Below are 14,497 nucleotides of genomic sequence, written 5' to 3'. Positions count from 1 at the left end.
CAGTCACCAGGTTGTTTACAGGACTCAAACCTGGGACCTGTGAATGTGAAAGCATGACCAGAGCCATTAACTTAAAGCCAGTAGCAGACTTTTAAACTTCACTTGGCAGGCTAGCCATTATAGGGGACAGAACTGCATTGTGTTAGTGTGGGCTACGCTCTGATTCAGGGCTCAAGCACTGATGGAACGCTCCAGAACACCGTTCTGACACTTTTGGGGGGAGCCATAATGGCCTTTCATTATGTTCGGTACTATCACTTACTGGAAGTGTGTTCTGACACTTCTTTTTTTTAGGACTGGAGCACTGCTCTGGGACTACAGTTATACTTCCTGTGAGGAATTACAGTAGAATCTCAGAGTTACGAACTAACCAGTCAACCACACACCTCATTTGGAATTGGAAGTATGCAGTCAGGTAACAGCAGCAGGAGGGGGGGAAAGCCAATACATTACAGTACAGTGTTAAATGCAAACTACTAAAAAATAAAGGGAAAGTTTAAAAAAAAATTGGACAAGGTAAATAAATTGTTTCTGTGCTTCTTTCATTTAAATTAAGATGTTTACAAGCAGCATTTTCCATCTGTGCAGTAAAGTTTCAAAGCTGTATTAAGTCAATGTTCAGTTGTAAACTTTTACAAGAACAACCATCAGGTTTCAGAGTAGTAGCCGTGTTAGTCTGTATCCGCAAAAAGAAAAGGAGGACTTGTGGCACCTTAGAGACTAACCAATTTATTTGAGCATAAGCTTTCGTGAGTTACAGCTCACTTCATTGGATGCATTCAGTGGAAAATACAGTGGGGAGATTTATATACATAGAGAACATGAAACAATGGGTGTTACCATACACATTGTAACCAGAGTGATCACTTAAGGTGAGCTATTACCAGCAGGAGAGCGGGGGTGGGCGGGGGAGGGGGGAAACCTGGCCAGTCCTTGCTTACAGACAGCCCCCCAACCTGAAGCAAATACTCACCAACAACCACACAGCAGAACCACTAACCCAGGAACCTATCCTTGCAATAAAGCCTGTTGCCAACTGTGTCCACCTATCTATTCAGGGGACACCATCACAGGGCCTAATCACATCAGCCACACTATCAGAGGCTCATTCGCCTGCACATTGTCAAAGTCAGATTCAGGACTCACATAATCTGTCAGACCACTCTGTTTATTAGCAAAGCGCTTTGCCAATGCACCCAGATCTGTGAGTCCCTGCAAAAGCTCAAGCTAATTTATTTATACAGACAAGCCAAAGCCAATTTAACATAAGAGACAAAAGGAAACAGAAACTGACAAATATACATACATATCTTATTTGCATACTAACGTTTACCGATCTCCTAGCTCAGTAGGAGCTCTAAGTTAATTAGTTTGGGGACCCATTGTCTCACATTCCTTAATGTTTCTCTTCCTGACAACTATATTTCAACAAACCCTTCAAGTAGCATTTCTTTCACATCTACCAATGTGATATATGCCATCATGTGCCAGTAATGCCCCTCTGCCATGTACATTGGTCAAACTGGACAGTCTCTACGTAAAAGAATAAATGGACACAAATCAGACGTCAAGAATTATAACATTCAAAAACCAGTTGGAGAACACTTCAATCTCTCTGGTCACTCGATTACAGACCTAAAAGTGGCAATACTTCAACGAAAAAATTTCAGAAACAGACTCCAATGAGAGACTGCTGAATTGGAATTAATTTGCAAACTCGATACAATTAACTTAGGCTTGAATAGAGACTGGGAGTGGATGGGTCATTACACAAAGTAAAAGTATTTCCCCATGTTTATCCCCACCCCCACCCCCCACTGTTCCTCAGATGTTCTTGTCAACTGCTGGAAATGGCCCACCTTGATTATCACTACAAAAGGTTCCCCTCCCCCTCCCACCCCCCCGCTCTCCTGCTGGTAATAGCTCACCTTAAGTGATCACTCTGGTTACAGTGTGTATGGTAACACCCATTGTTTCATGTTCTCTATGTATATAAATCTCCCCACTGTATTTTCCACTGAATGCATTTGATGAAGTGAGCTGTAGCTCACGAAAGCTTATGCTCAGATAAATTTGTTAGTCTCTAAGGTGCCACAAGTCCTCCTTTTCTTTTTGCGAATACAGACTGACACGGCGGCTACTCTGAAACCAAACATTTCTGAGTGACGAACAATCTCCATTCCCGAGGTGTTCATAACTCTGAGGTTCTACTGTATCTACGTACCTTGTGGATAAATTCTCCTGAATCTGGCGTAGCCTCTCCAGATCCCAGGAACTGGAGCCTGTGCTCAGACCCACCACTAATGCATATCTTCCAGCACACTAATGCAAAAAGGAGTTCTTAGAGCTCTGAAGGAATTCCAGCATAATCTGTATTTTACTGATGGCATCTGAGCAAACAATTACATATGCTTCAACTTCACACCTGATGCCAGGAGCCACCCCAGTTATTTCCTATCCAAAGGATCGCCAGAAACTATGATGCCCCAGTGTGATATGTATTGTCAGAGGTGGACATTTTTAATAGCTCACTGTTTGGGACAGAGGGGCGGGGGGCGTGCACAAATTATAACATAAACATGATCTTCTCTGAACTAAAACCAGAAGAACTATGGTTTGAGGGTTTTCGTTTGTTTTCGCCTTCGCTAGCTATGTTGATTGAGTCGTAGTTTCATAGCTATACAGGATGCAACCTTTGCCAGCCAATCTGCTGGCTCACTCTTGTCTAAACCAGCAATAGCTTGGCAGCGGTCGCTGCAAATGCATTTACTTATAGGGTTGTGCTGTGATTATGCGCTCATTACATTGCTGTAGAGTTTCTTTTTATATCTGGATTTGATCATTAACTGTTCTAATGATTAACCACAATGCAACTCTTTTGAAAGGATTTTCTCTCGTTAGCCTAGGTGAGCACAAGGGCCTGGTTTCCTTACCCTGCCCTTCCCTTGGGCCAGTGACGTTCTGTGCCCAGGCATGCAGTTTTCCACCAACACATTTGTGTGTCGAGCTACTTGGAAAGCATTTGCAAATTGACATGTGCACAAACGGAGGCTGGGTTTAGAGGCCACTGACAGCCAGGCCCAGTGGAGCTTGTCCATTTCTGATTGATGGGAGATGTTTTTACAAAGCCACCATGTGCAGAGCAAGGAAGGGAGCAATCTGTAGCCCACAGACAGCCGTGCAGAATTTCCTTCCCAAAGGGTTGACTGGGATTTGGAACTCCTGTAGTTGCCAGTGTTGGCAATAGTGGTAATTAATATGTCTTTTCAAATGGAAAGTACAGCTGGCTGGGATATATTAGATACTTGTCACTAAAGTTCTATGGGATAGCGGCTCTTAATGCACCCTGCGGCCGTCTCTCAAGGCTTAACTTTGCAGCACAAACACTTTTTCATAGTCTCTTCATTGACTGTCTCCTGTTCTGATTCTGTCTCGAGTACATTAGTGCAGTGATCTCCCACCTTGTAACAGCTGAGGAAACATTCAACTACTGTAGTAGCAGAGGGCCCCTCCATACTCTCAGGACAACCAGATGTCGCATTGCAATGTGATGTTACATGACTGCAGTGATATATTATATATTATATATATTCTTATATATTATATATATTATATATTATCAATATATAATAGGGCAGTGTCAAGATTTATACCCGTCTCTTCCATACCCCATCCTCTCTCCTGCTTGAGGAAAGTGATGTCACCCTCCTCTTCTTGGCTGTGGGGAGGCTTACGGTCTCTCGGTTTTACACACTTACAGGATATTGGTTCAACTCTTACCTGTAAGACGGAGGAGGTTGGAAAATGGAAACCTGGCAGCACTTTCACTGCACGATCTGTTGCCTCAGCATGCCCCATTCTGTGTATGCCAGTAACTTGGGGAGCTCTGCAAACAATGATCCTTGTCTCTTCCGATGTGCAGGGCATTTCAGCCATGTGCCGAGTGGCAAGGGCTGAAGCTCACCGCTTTAATGTCCCAACGGCTGTTTGTGGAGCCTTAGGGAAAAAAGAAAAAAGAGAAAACAAGGCACCATCAGTGTGAGTGCCTCAAGAGCCCATCAAAGAGGAATATGCAATTGTGACAGCAACCTGATGTGAGTGTGAATCACAATTAGGCAGAGATGGCTGCAATACACCTATGGTATTTTTGACACTGACACGAATGAATAAGGGTCTAAGTCACACAGGACCAGCTCCACAAAAGGAATCAGGCATCACAGCGCCTAACTTTTAGGTGCCTAGAAAATCACAGGAAACCAGTGTAATCCACAAAGCCTGAGTTAGGCAGGTAGGCTCCCAATGCAAGGAATGGGGAGAGACAGGCATCTCTGACTGCGCTCCACAAAGCCATCACGTGTACTAGGCCCCACCCCTCTCATGCAGATAGGTGCCTAAGCCCAGGCTGCAGGGAGGTGCCTCCCCTGAACCAGGGGAAGACAGGCTCTTGGCCACCCAAGTTGTGTGAGAGACCCAAAACAAAACAGTGGGGGTGGTGAACAGCATTCTGTATAGCCGTTAGCCCAGTGATAAGGTGCTCACCTAGGATTTGGGAGTCTCCCAGTTCTAGTCCTTCTTTCTCTGGGGACAAAGGGAGTTGAACAAGGATCTACCACCTCTCGGGTTAGTGCTCTAACCACTGGCCTACATAGTCATTTTCACTAGCCCAAATAATATGTAATTGTTGACTTGTTTAGCTAAAGTGGAACAGCTTCAATAGGAAAGACTGAGGGAGCCCTACACCATAATATCCTATAGTCCCCATGGCTAGGACACTCACCTGAGGTGTGACAGAGCCCAGTTCAAATCCCTTCTCCCCCTCTGGAAGAGAGGAGACTTGAACTGGGGTGGGAGGGGGGATCTCCTACATCCTGGCTGAATACCCTACCCAGTGGGCTAAAGGCTGTAATGGGGCCTGGCTGCCTACCAGGTTGGGCCTCTGCATGTTACTGCACTGGCCAAACACCCATTTTTCCAGGTGGGAGATAGGTCTGGATGCCTGGAGAGAGGAAGCAGTGCACATGCTCAGGCAGGGGATAGGCACCCAGGCATGCCCAGAGGAAAAACGTGGGTGCCAAGTAGCAGCTGAAGCAGAGTTTTGTGAATCACAGTAGTGTCTATCAATGGGACTTACTTGCCTATGTACCTTCATGGATCCCACCCATAGGACTTAAAGTAAATGTTAGAGCTAGCGTAAATCGAAGCCACATAGGTGTGGGACGCTGCCAAGGAATTTGATTGTCTGTGACTTGTTCTACAACTGGGACGTGAGGGGGAGCTAAGAATTCATGGACTGGCATGGGTGAACCAGCTTGGTAAAACAAGAACCAAATGTTTGGGTAACAGAGAAGGAATGAACATATCTTTCCCTCTCGCTAGCTAATGCATTTCCCATGGCGGGTCCATATTTGAGGTTGAAGTCTTGAAATACTGTACAAGAGGCAATTTGTAGCCTGATTGTAAATGAGAAGTGGCAGGGATCTCAGGAGACCAGCCTGTCCTCACAGGAGCCCCAGCTCAGGAGCAGGCCCAGGAGTTTCAGATAAGCTAGGGCTCCTGGGCCTTCAGATCATGAAGAGGTGTCAGGGGGTCACAACATCTTTGCCCTCCCCCAATTGCTAAATGGAGAGACATCCCAGCTGGGTAGGAGACGGGTCTCCATGTGGAAAAGGCTGAGTATCACTCAGATAAGACCATCCAAGCTGGGTGCTTCTCCAAACTCCTGACCCTCTACCAAAGGCTGGTAATGGAGATTACACAACAAGAGGGAGGTGGCTGCTCTCCAAATGAGGTCCACCTCCATAGCTCTTTGCTGTGACCCTTTCATTCCTTCTCGGTCCTTTTGAACTTGACATGGGTTAATTAGTGGATAAACCTTTCAAAGCCCTTCCCGGAAGGACTGTGAGCCTTGTTTGTTCATTTGTAGGCCGTGTCCCAGGACTCCACGACCATGCCCCCTACTGTCACCGTCGTGACTGAGGGCTACACACGGACTCAGTACTGTAAGTGGCCATGCGAGTGTCCCAAGTGGCCCCCTCGGTGCCCGGCAGGGGTCAGCCTGATCACCGATGGCTGCGAGTGCTGCAAGGCGTGTGCCAAACAGATTGGAGAGAATTGCACGGAGGCTGATACCTGTGACTTCCATAGGGGCTTGTACTGTGACTACAGTGGAGACAGACCTAGGTACGAAATAGGAGTATGTGCACGTAAGTGATGTATGTATATTTTTGGCTTAGATACACAGCTTTGACACCTCCTATTGCTCTGAATGTACCCAAGACTTGTCTATTAACAGAATCATAGACTTGGAGGACTGGAAGGTGCCTCCTTAGTTCATTTAGTCCAGTCCCCTGCACTCAAGGCAGGACTACATAATAACTAGACCATTCCTGACAGGTGTTTATCTAATCTGTTCTTAAAAACCTCCAATGACAGAGATTCCACAACCTCCCTAGGCAATTTGTCCAGGTGCTCAACAACCCTGACAGTTCGGAAGTTTTTCCTAATGTCCAACCTAAACTTCACTTGCTGCAATTTAAGCCCATTGCTTCTTGTCCTATCCTCAGAGGTTAACACAGTGGTCCCCAGACTTTTTACCTTGCGCCACCCCCCACCCTTGCCTTTGTCTGCATCCTTCCTTCCCCCAAGAGACCATTTCTCCAGTTTGTCCAGATCATTTTGAATTTTAATCCTATCCTCTAAAGCACTTGCAACCCCTCCCACCTTGGTATTGTCCACAAACTTTATAAGTGTACTCTCTATGCCATTCTCTAAATTATTGATGAAGATACTGAACAAAGCTAATGTACTCAATGCTTTTTTTGCCTCTGTCTTCACGAACAAGGTCAGCTCCCAGACTGCTGCACTGGGCAGCACAGCATGGGGAGGAGGTGACCAGCCCTCTGTGGAGAAAGAAGTGGTTCCGGACTATTTAGAAAAGCTGGACGAGCACAAGTCCATGGGGCCAGATGCGTTGCATCCGAGAGTGCTAAAGGAGTTGGCGGATGTGATTGCAGAGCCATTGGCCATTATCTTTGAAAACTCATGGCGATCGGGGGAGGTCCCAGACGACTGGAAAAAGGCTAATGTAGTGCCCATCTTTAAAAAAGGGAAGAAGGAGGATCCTGGGAACTACAGGACAGTCAGCCTCACCTCAGTCCCTGGAAAAATCATGGAGCAGGTCCTCAAGGAATCAATTCTGAAGCACTTAGAGGAGAGGAAAGTGATCAGGAACAGTCAGCATGGATTCACCAAGGGCAAGTCATGCTTGACTAATCTAATTGCCTTCTATGACGAGATAACGGGCTCTGTGGATGAAGGGAAAGCAGTGGACATGTTGTTCCTTGACTTTAGCAAAGCTTTTGACACGGTCTCCCACAGTATTCTTGCCAGCAAGTTAAAGAAGTATGGGCTGGATGAATGGACTATAAGGCGGATAGAAAGCTGGCTAGATTGTCAGGCTCAACGGGTAGTGATCAATGGCTCCATGTCTAGTTGGCAGCCGGTATCAAGTGGAGTGCCCCAAGGGTCGGTCCTGGGGCCGGTTTTGTTCAATATCTTCATAAATGATCTGGAGGATGGTGTGGATTGCACCCTCAGCAAGTTTGCAGATGACACTAAACTGGGAGGAGAGGTAGATACACTGGAGGGTAGGGATAGGATACAGAGGGACCTAGACAAATTGGAGGATTGGGCCAAAAGAAATCTGATGAGATTCAACAAGGACGAGTGCAGAGTCCTGCACTTAGGACGGAAGAATCCAATGCACCGCTACAGACTATGGACCGAATCGCTCGGCAGCAGTTCTGCACAAAAGGACCCAGGGGTTACAGTGGACGAGAAGCTGGATATGAGTTAACAGTGTGCTCTTGTTGCCAAGAAGGCCAATGGCATTTTGAGATGTATAAGTAGGGGCATTGCCAGCAGATCGAGGGATGTGATCGGTCCCCTCTATTCGACACTGGTGAGGCCTCATCTGGAGTACTGTGTCTAGTTTTGGGCCCCACACTACAAGAAGGATGTGGAAAAATTGGAAAGAGTCCAGCGGAAGGCAACAAAAATGATTAGGGGACTGGAACACATGACTTATGAGGAGAGGCTGAGGGAACTGGGGATGTTTAGTTTACGGAAGAGAAGAATGAGGGGGGATTTGATAGCTGCTTTCAACTACCTGAAAGGGGGTTCCAAAGAGGATGGCTCTAGACTGTTCTCAGTGGTAGCAGATGACAGAACAAGGAGTAATGGTCTCAAGTTGCAGTGGGGGAGATTTAGGTTGGATATTAGGAAAAACTTTTTCACTAGGAGGGTGGTGAAACACTGGAATGTGTTACCTAGGGAGGTGATGGAATCTCCTTCCTTAGAAGTTTTTAAGGTCAGGCTTGACAAAGCCCTGGCTGGGATGATTTAATTGGGGATTGGTCCTGCTTTGAGCAGGGGGTTGGACTAGATGACCTCCTGAGGTCCCTTCCAACCCTGATATTCTATGATTCTATGATTCTATGAACAGAACCAGACTCAGGACCAACCCCTGCAGGACCCCACTCGATATGGCCTTCCAGCTTGATAACTACTCTCTGGGAATGGTTTTCCAACCAGTTATGCAGCTCCATCGATGCTGCCTAGTTTGTCACTCGAGACAGTATCAAAAGACTTACTAAAGTCAAGATATACTTGACTGTAAACCTTCCATTCCCACTGCCCCTGAAAAAGATCTGCTGGTTCTCCAGCCTGTTGGTCAGTTGAGAGGTGACTGTAGGGGTTACTCTTTGAGTTGGCTGTAGCCAGGAGTAAGAAGGACACCGCATTTGGAGGCCCAGTCCTACCCTCCGATTTACAGCCGTATGCTCCTCCATTCCCTGGAACAGTAGGTGATGCTCAGTGTGTTGAGTAGGCAGGGAAGATGTCTTGACTGGCTGGCAGATACACATGGCTGGCTTCAGACCAAAGCAATACAGGCGCATGCTTGGGACGGTGGGCCATAGGGAGACCCACCACTCATCCCTGCCAGGGGGGCCCAAAGGAGAATGCAGCCTGCTGCCCTGCCAAGAGGATCAGAGAGGCAGTCATCTCTTGGCCTGATTCCTCACCCTCAGCAGCTTGAGGTCACAGCTCAAGTCTCGCAAGGGACCCTGAAAACCCTGAGGCTGACCAGGTAGAGGGAGGTTAGGGGTCTCCTGTTGACCAAGTCGATTAGGACACAGCAGTTTCTCATGTGACACTTCACACTCCTTTCACCTTCACACTCCTTTCAGGCTCCTTCCCTGCTCTCAAGGCACTTGCTTCCTTATTTGGGATTGTCTACCCATTCTCCATGCATTTCAGCGAATACACTTCGGGACCGATCCTGCAGAGGACTTGGGACCCCGGGGACAGAACGCCCTCAGCATGTTCCAGGAATTGGCCCTTATATGTAAAGGCCATGCAGAGCTCCTTATTCAGCAGCAGCATCTGTCCCTACTCATTGAGAGTATTATGCATCTGGTCCTGTCCATCCAATGTATATAGTATAATCTTATAATAATATAACACCTGAAGGAGATATACAGGTGTTGGGATGAGTTTGAGGTTTGGGGTGAAACCTATGGAAAACGCAGTGGCTGCATGTGGTTTCAAGTCAAAACCTTCAAGCTTCTGAGGGGTTGGATGGGTTTTTCTGTCTGAGCTTTGGGATGACTCCAAATGAAACTCTCAGTGTGAGGGGTACAAGGCAGTGTGGGCCTGCATAAATCATGCGGGGGAAAGGTTTGCAACAAATCCCCCCAGCAAATTGAAACCACGGACTTGCTTCCCGATAGTGTGTATGCAAGGATTGCAGCGTATCACTGGAATTCTCTGGCTGAGTTTTGTCTCTGTGCCCTCACTCAGAAACACCCTCTTCACAACTGCAGGTGGGCACAGGACACAGCATCTTGAATCTGCATTTGGATTTCAAACAACTCAAATTGAGGCGGGAGTTGGATTCAGGGATTTTGTTCAATCCATTCTAAAAATAAGAGGCTTTTGCAAAATGTGAATCTAAAGTTTCAAATCACCTGGCAGTTCAAGTGAGGTTTGGTTCAGGCCCCTCTTTAACCAACCTTAAAACTTTGTGATCGTTCCAATGCAAGAACATCTTCATCAATGAAGAGAATAGAAGGGGGACAGCAATGCTTTACGTAGCACACTGCTTCCCTGTGACTAATTATGAAATTGCAGCTTTAAGTTGCTACTGTATTACAAGCCCCTGACTGCCAATTGATTCCAATCAGAGCCTTGTAGAGCTAGCCTTCGTTACAGAATGAGAGCTCCCATAACGTGCCTAAGTCTGCTTTTCATTGCGAACTCAGAACTTTGCCCCAAAGGCTCGCAAGCCCTGTTTCCAAGAGCACCCGTGCTGATTTGTTCGTGTAAGAGTTGCGTGGAGCATTCATGAGGCCAGGTAAAACTCAGTAGTTCTATTGTTCCTGGCTCTCAGGCTGGGAATTCCTTCAAGTCCTATAAAATAATCGAGCAATCAACAGTCATAAGCTTTGCAGTCATACGCTGCAATTCCCTGGGTCATTATTACAGTCCTTTTGTGTCTGTTTGCTTGTTTGTAAGGGGAACTTGAAACTCAATGAAAAGCTCCGTGGGTGCATGTGTGACTCCTGGCAGATCCAACAAGGAATAAAATATGTTCTTCAGACCTCTAAGAAGGAAACTGCCACAGCTGTGCTTCATAAGGGGGAGCTACCCTATTAGTGATGATAAGGCCTAAAATTATATGGACCTGCTTTGTTTTGCAGCAGAATGGTGCTGGCGCTTAAATTTTGGCCCTGTCAGTCTGGGGAGTTCCCCATTAAAGAAACATGCTATTCTGAATACCGTTCATGATTTTCATGGTGTTCTCTCTCTCTCGATCTCTCTCTCGCTCTCCCCGTTTTAGAAATTATGGGCGTGGGCTGTGTCCTTAACGGAATCCGGTATAAGAACGGAGAGACCTTCCAGCCCAATTGCAAGTACAATTGCACATGCATTAATGGGGCTGTGGGCTGTATGTCATTGTGCACCAACTCACGCCCCCCGCTCGTCTGGTGCCCGAACCCAAAGCAAGTTAAGATAGCAGGCAAGTGCTGCGAGCAGTGGATCTGTGATGACTCAAAAAAGATCAGGAAGACATCGCCACGACATATCTCCTCTGCAGGTAGAGTGTGTGTGTGGGTAATGGGCATCGCCTTGGTCATCACGGGGAATTGAACCCGGGACTGCCAGAGCTAAAGTGTCAGCCTCTGCAGCTTGAGCTAAAAAATTAAGTCTCCCTAGCTGGCAGCTGCAGCAGACTCCTATCCCCTGTGAATCAGGCAGCAGAGAGAGCGCTGTGTAACTCACCCTGCAGAGTGGGTTACGTGCAGGCCACTGCTGTGTTCAAACCCTGTAGCACAGCTGCTGGACAGGTTTCTGCAAAATGCCCAAGTGCTACTGACAATTGCATTAACCACAGCAAAAGAGGGGGGAGCTGTCACTGAAGCTAAGACTTCTAGCACTGGGAAAGTGCCATGGGCTGCTTCCTCATTTAGCTCTGCCCATGTCACATTCAGGCTTAGAGTTAGAATGCAAGAGTTTATCAACACAGGGGCCTCGGGTCTCAGGCAGAATCGTACACGTGCGACTAGCCCCTCCTGCCGCTCGCGCTGCCATGGCTGCACGCTGATTCTTAGCACACTAGCTCGATCAGAAATTACGCCTCCCACTCCAGTGTAGACATACCCAGAAACAGGCCCATTCCACAGCCATGCAGCCCTGAATTTTGAGACAGTCTGGGTGGGGATTGGTGCCTATCACTATAGTGGCCTACACCCCATAATCTGAACTCCTCCCCCAGACTTCGGGACAGCGTGGGTCTAAACTACAACACGGGGCTCCCCCCTCCAATTGAACCTGGCGCATGCAGCAGGGTAGCTGTGACACACTCCCATTGCACTGCTACATCACCATGTCTGACTAACCTTCTCTCTGGAGTGTATGGAGCATCCTGCCATAAAAGGTTGGATTGTATGAGCCTTAGCTAAAGCATGGTAGCTGAGAAAACAGGCAGAGAGATGACTGCCCAAAGCTACTTTAGGTACTGATAATCCCTGTTACCATGGCAGCTGGATGCTTCACAGTCTTTAGTAGTGTATTTATCCTTATAACACTTGGTGAGGTAGCATAGTGCTATTATCCCCATTGTACAGATGGAGAACTGAGGCACAGAGAGGCTAAGGGACTTGCTGAAGGTCACACAGGAAGTCTGTGGTGGAGCAAGGACTTGAGTCCAGGTTTCCTATGGATTAGACTAGTGTCCTAAACACTGGGAAATCTTTCCTCTTCATCAAACAACCTTGAACCCCCCAAAAGTGTAACTTAGGTTCTGGATGGGTCTCCAGATCTGGGTTCAAATCCTGCCTCTGTCCGACTCATTGTGTGGCCTTGGGCAAGTCACTTAGTTCTCCTAATACAGCCTTTGTCTGTCTTGTCTATTTAGAATATACATTCATCAGGGCAGGGACTGTCTCTTACTTTATGTTTGTATAACACCTAGCACAATGGGGCTTCTCTCTCTGTTGGGACCTGGAGGTTGTACTGAATTACAGGTAAGACCAGTCCAAGTTCTGCAAATTGTGTGGAAACCTGAGCTAAGGGTTGTGAATACATTAAACCCTGACCCCACCGTCAATCTGAGTGCCTTCTAAGTTCTCTGTGGACTATTCCCTCATCCCTATCTACAAATGAAAGGCTCTGGGCTACTCCAGCCCTCCACAAGGACTGTGGACCATTCCCTGAGTCAGCTGAATCAGTACAGAAATAAATTTTCACAATAAACTCAAATCTCATCTCACTCCTACACTGACTGGTACATGTTTCCATTGTTAATTGTTCATATTGTGGTAGAATATGGGAGCCCCAGTCTAAGACCAGGGCCCCATTGTGCTAGGTACTATACAGACAAATAAAGGAGGCAACCCCTGTCCCAAAGAGGTCACAACCTAGGAGGTCGCATGGGATGAACAAACAGAGCTAAGCAGGAAAACGGAGCCCTTTCCATTTGATTTAATTGTCATTCAGCGTATTGGCCTGGCAGTTAGAATGAGCCTTAGAAATGATGTTTGTGGGGTAAAATGATGTCATGTGACTTTGGTCTGTAGCTTACGAAGGAGAGAATGAATCCTGGCAGAAGAACTGCATTATTCACACCTCATCCTGGAGCCTCTGCTCGAAAACCTGCGGGCTGGGGATATCAACGAGAATTTCCAATGACAACGACCAGTGCCAGCTCATGAAAGAGAGTCGCCTCTGCAACGTGCGGCCCTGTGAGGTGGATATAAACAAACACATTAAGGTGGGCCCATTTCACAGCTCGCCTTTTAGTTTGCTGATTGGTTGCCCCTCTCTGCCCAGGTGCAGGGCACTGAGAGCTACGTGTTGGAGAGTGTACTAAGGTGGATCTTCTGACAATGAATGGGATGGGAAATAAGGAAACACTGACCTGCTGATTAGCAATTGCAGCCTGTGGCCTAAATACAGGCTGGCCAGTGCAGATAGGTGTAATGTCTCCTCCCTGGACCAGTAGGGACCCTATTCTTCCATTGCAGGATGGAAATAACTCCCATTGTGGGAAGATTGCTTTACTTCCCGCCAGGAGCTCCCTACAGATGACAGCAGCATACCAGCCACTCGTTCAGATGTGCCCATGGCTGGGCTAGCTGGAAAGTGATGAAGCAGTGCACTCTGTAGGTGTAAAACAGTGGTTCTCAACCCAGAGCCCATGGGCGACTTGCGGCCCAATCAGCACACAGCTGAGGCCCATGTGACATCCTCGGAGCCATACAAGTAGTATATATATTGTGTGGGTGCAGCCCACAAATAACAAAGACATCTACACGTGTGGCCCACAATAGTAAATAGGTTGAGAACCACTGGTGTAAACTCTGCCGTTTGGAAGCATCCAGCCTGCCACGAGTGAGTTTGCAAGTCCATGCATGTAAATCTGCAGCACCTACAGGAGACAGGTGTGTGGAATATTCTGTGAGAAAGTGTGTGGGGGGGTGGTGATAGAGTTAAAAGTCCTTGAAATTAGAGGGGATTTTACATTTTACTTTGATTTTTCTGTGTTGTGAAAATCAAAACAAGCAGTGAATATTTTTTTCCACACACGAGAGGTTCGGCCCTAGTTTTCAGCAGAAAATGTCAGCGTTTCATCACTGAAGATTTGTCTTTGTAATAACACATGAAAGGATTTTTACGCTCCATGGCAAAAATTGCCATTTTGTGAACAACTTTTGAGCAGCTAGATTTTGGGGCCTTAAAACGGCTTGAAACAAAATATGTATTTGTTTTCCTTGAGAAATGTTGTAAAAAACATGCAACCATTGGCAAGTGCCTATGTTCATATGCTGAAATAAGGGCTTATGCAGCACTTAAAGGCTGTTGGCTCTCTGCATAGGGCAGTATTTGGTGTGGCAATGCTAACCTCACATGGCAGGCAAGGACTTCTAATTAGAGT

The 14,497-nt window shown here is 46.9% G+C and overlaps 1 protein-coding gene across 2 annotated transcripts in view; it reads left to right on the top strand.

Moving 5' to 3' along the window:
* CCN4 (cellular communication network factor 4) overlaps nucleotides 1-14,497 on the top strand; it is a 54,077-nt gene that overhangs the window by 36,243 nt on the left and 3,337 nt on the right. Inside the window, exons 2-4 of one of the 2 annotated variants that reach the window (XM_027829039.3) lie at nucleotides 5,924-6,203; nucleotides 10,901-11,158; nucleotides 13,140-13,333. In XM_027829039.3, coding sequence (XP_027684840.2) covers nucleotides 5,924-6,203; nucleotides 10,901-11,158; nucleotides 13,140-13,333 — 732 coding nt within the window. Of the gene's footprint in view, nucleotides 1-5,923; nucleotides 6,204-10,900; nucleotides 11,159-13,139; nucleotides 13,334-14,497 lie in introns of those variants that run through there. The other variant, XM_027829040.3, reaches the window with a different exon arrangement.

Source organism: Chelonia mydas, chromosome 2 (genome assembly GCF_015237465.2).
Source record: "Chelonia mydas isolate rCheMyd1 chromosome 2, rCheMyd1.pri.v2, whole genome shotgun sequence".
Lineage (NCBI taxonomy): Eukaryota > Metazoa > Chordata > Testudines > Cheloniidae > Chelonia > Chelonia mydas.
The sequence above is the reverse complement of the archived record's forward strand: the minus strand, read 5'-3'. Positions and strand labels throughout refer to the sequence as shown.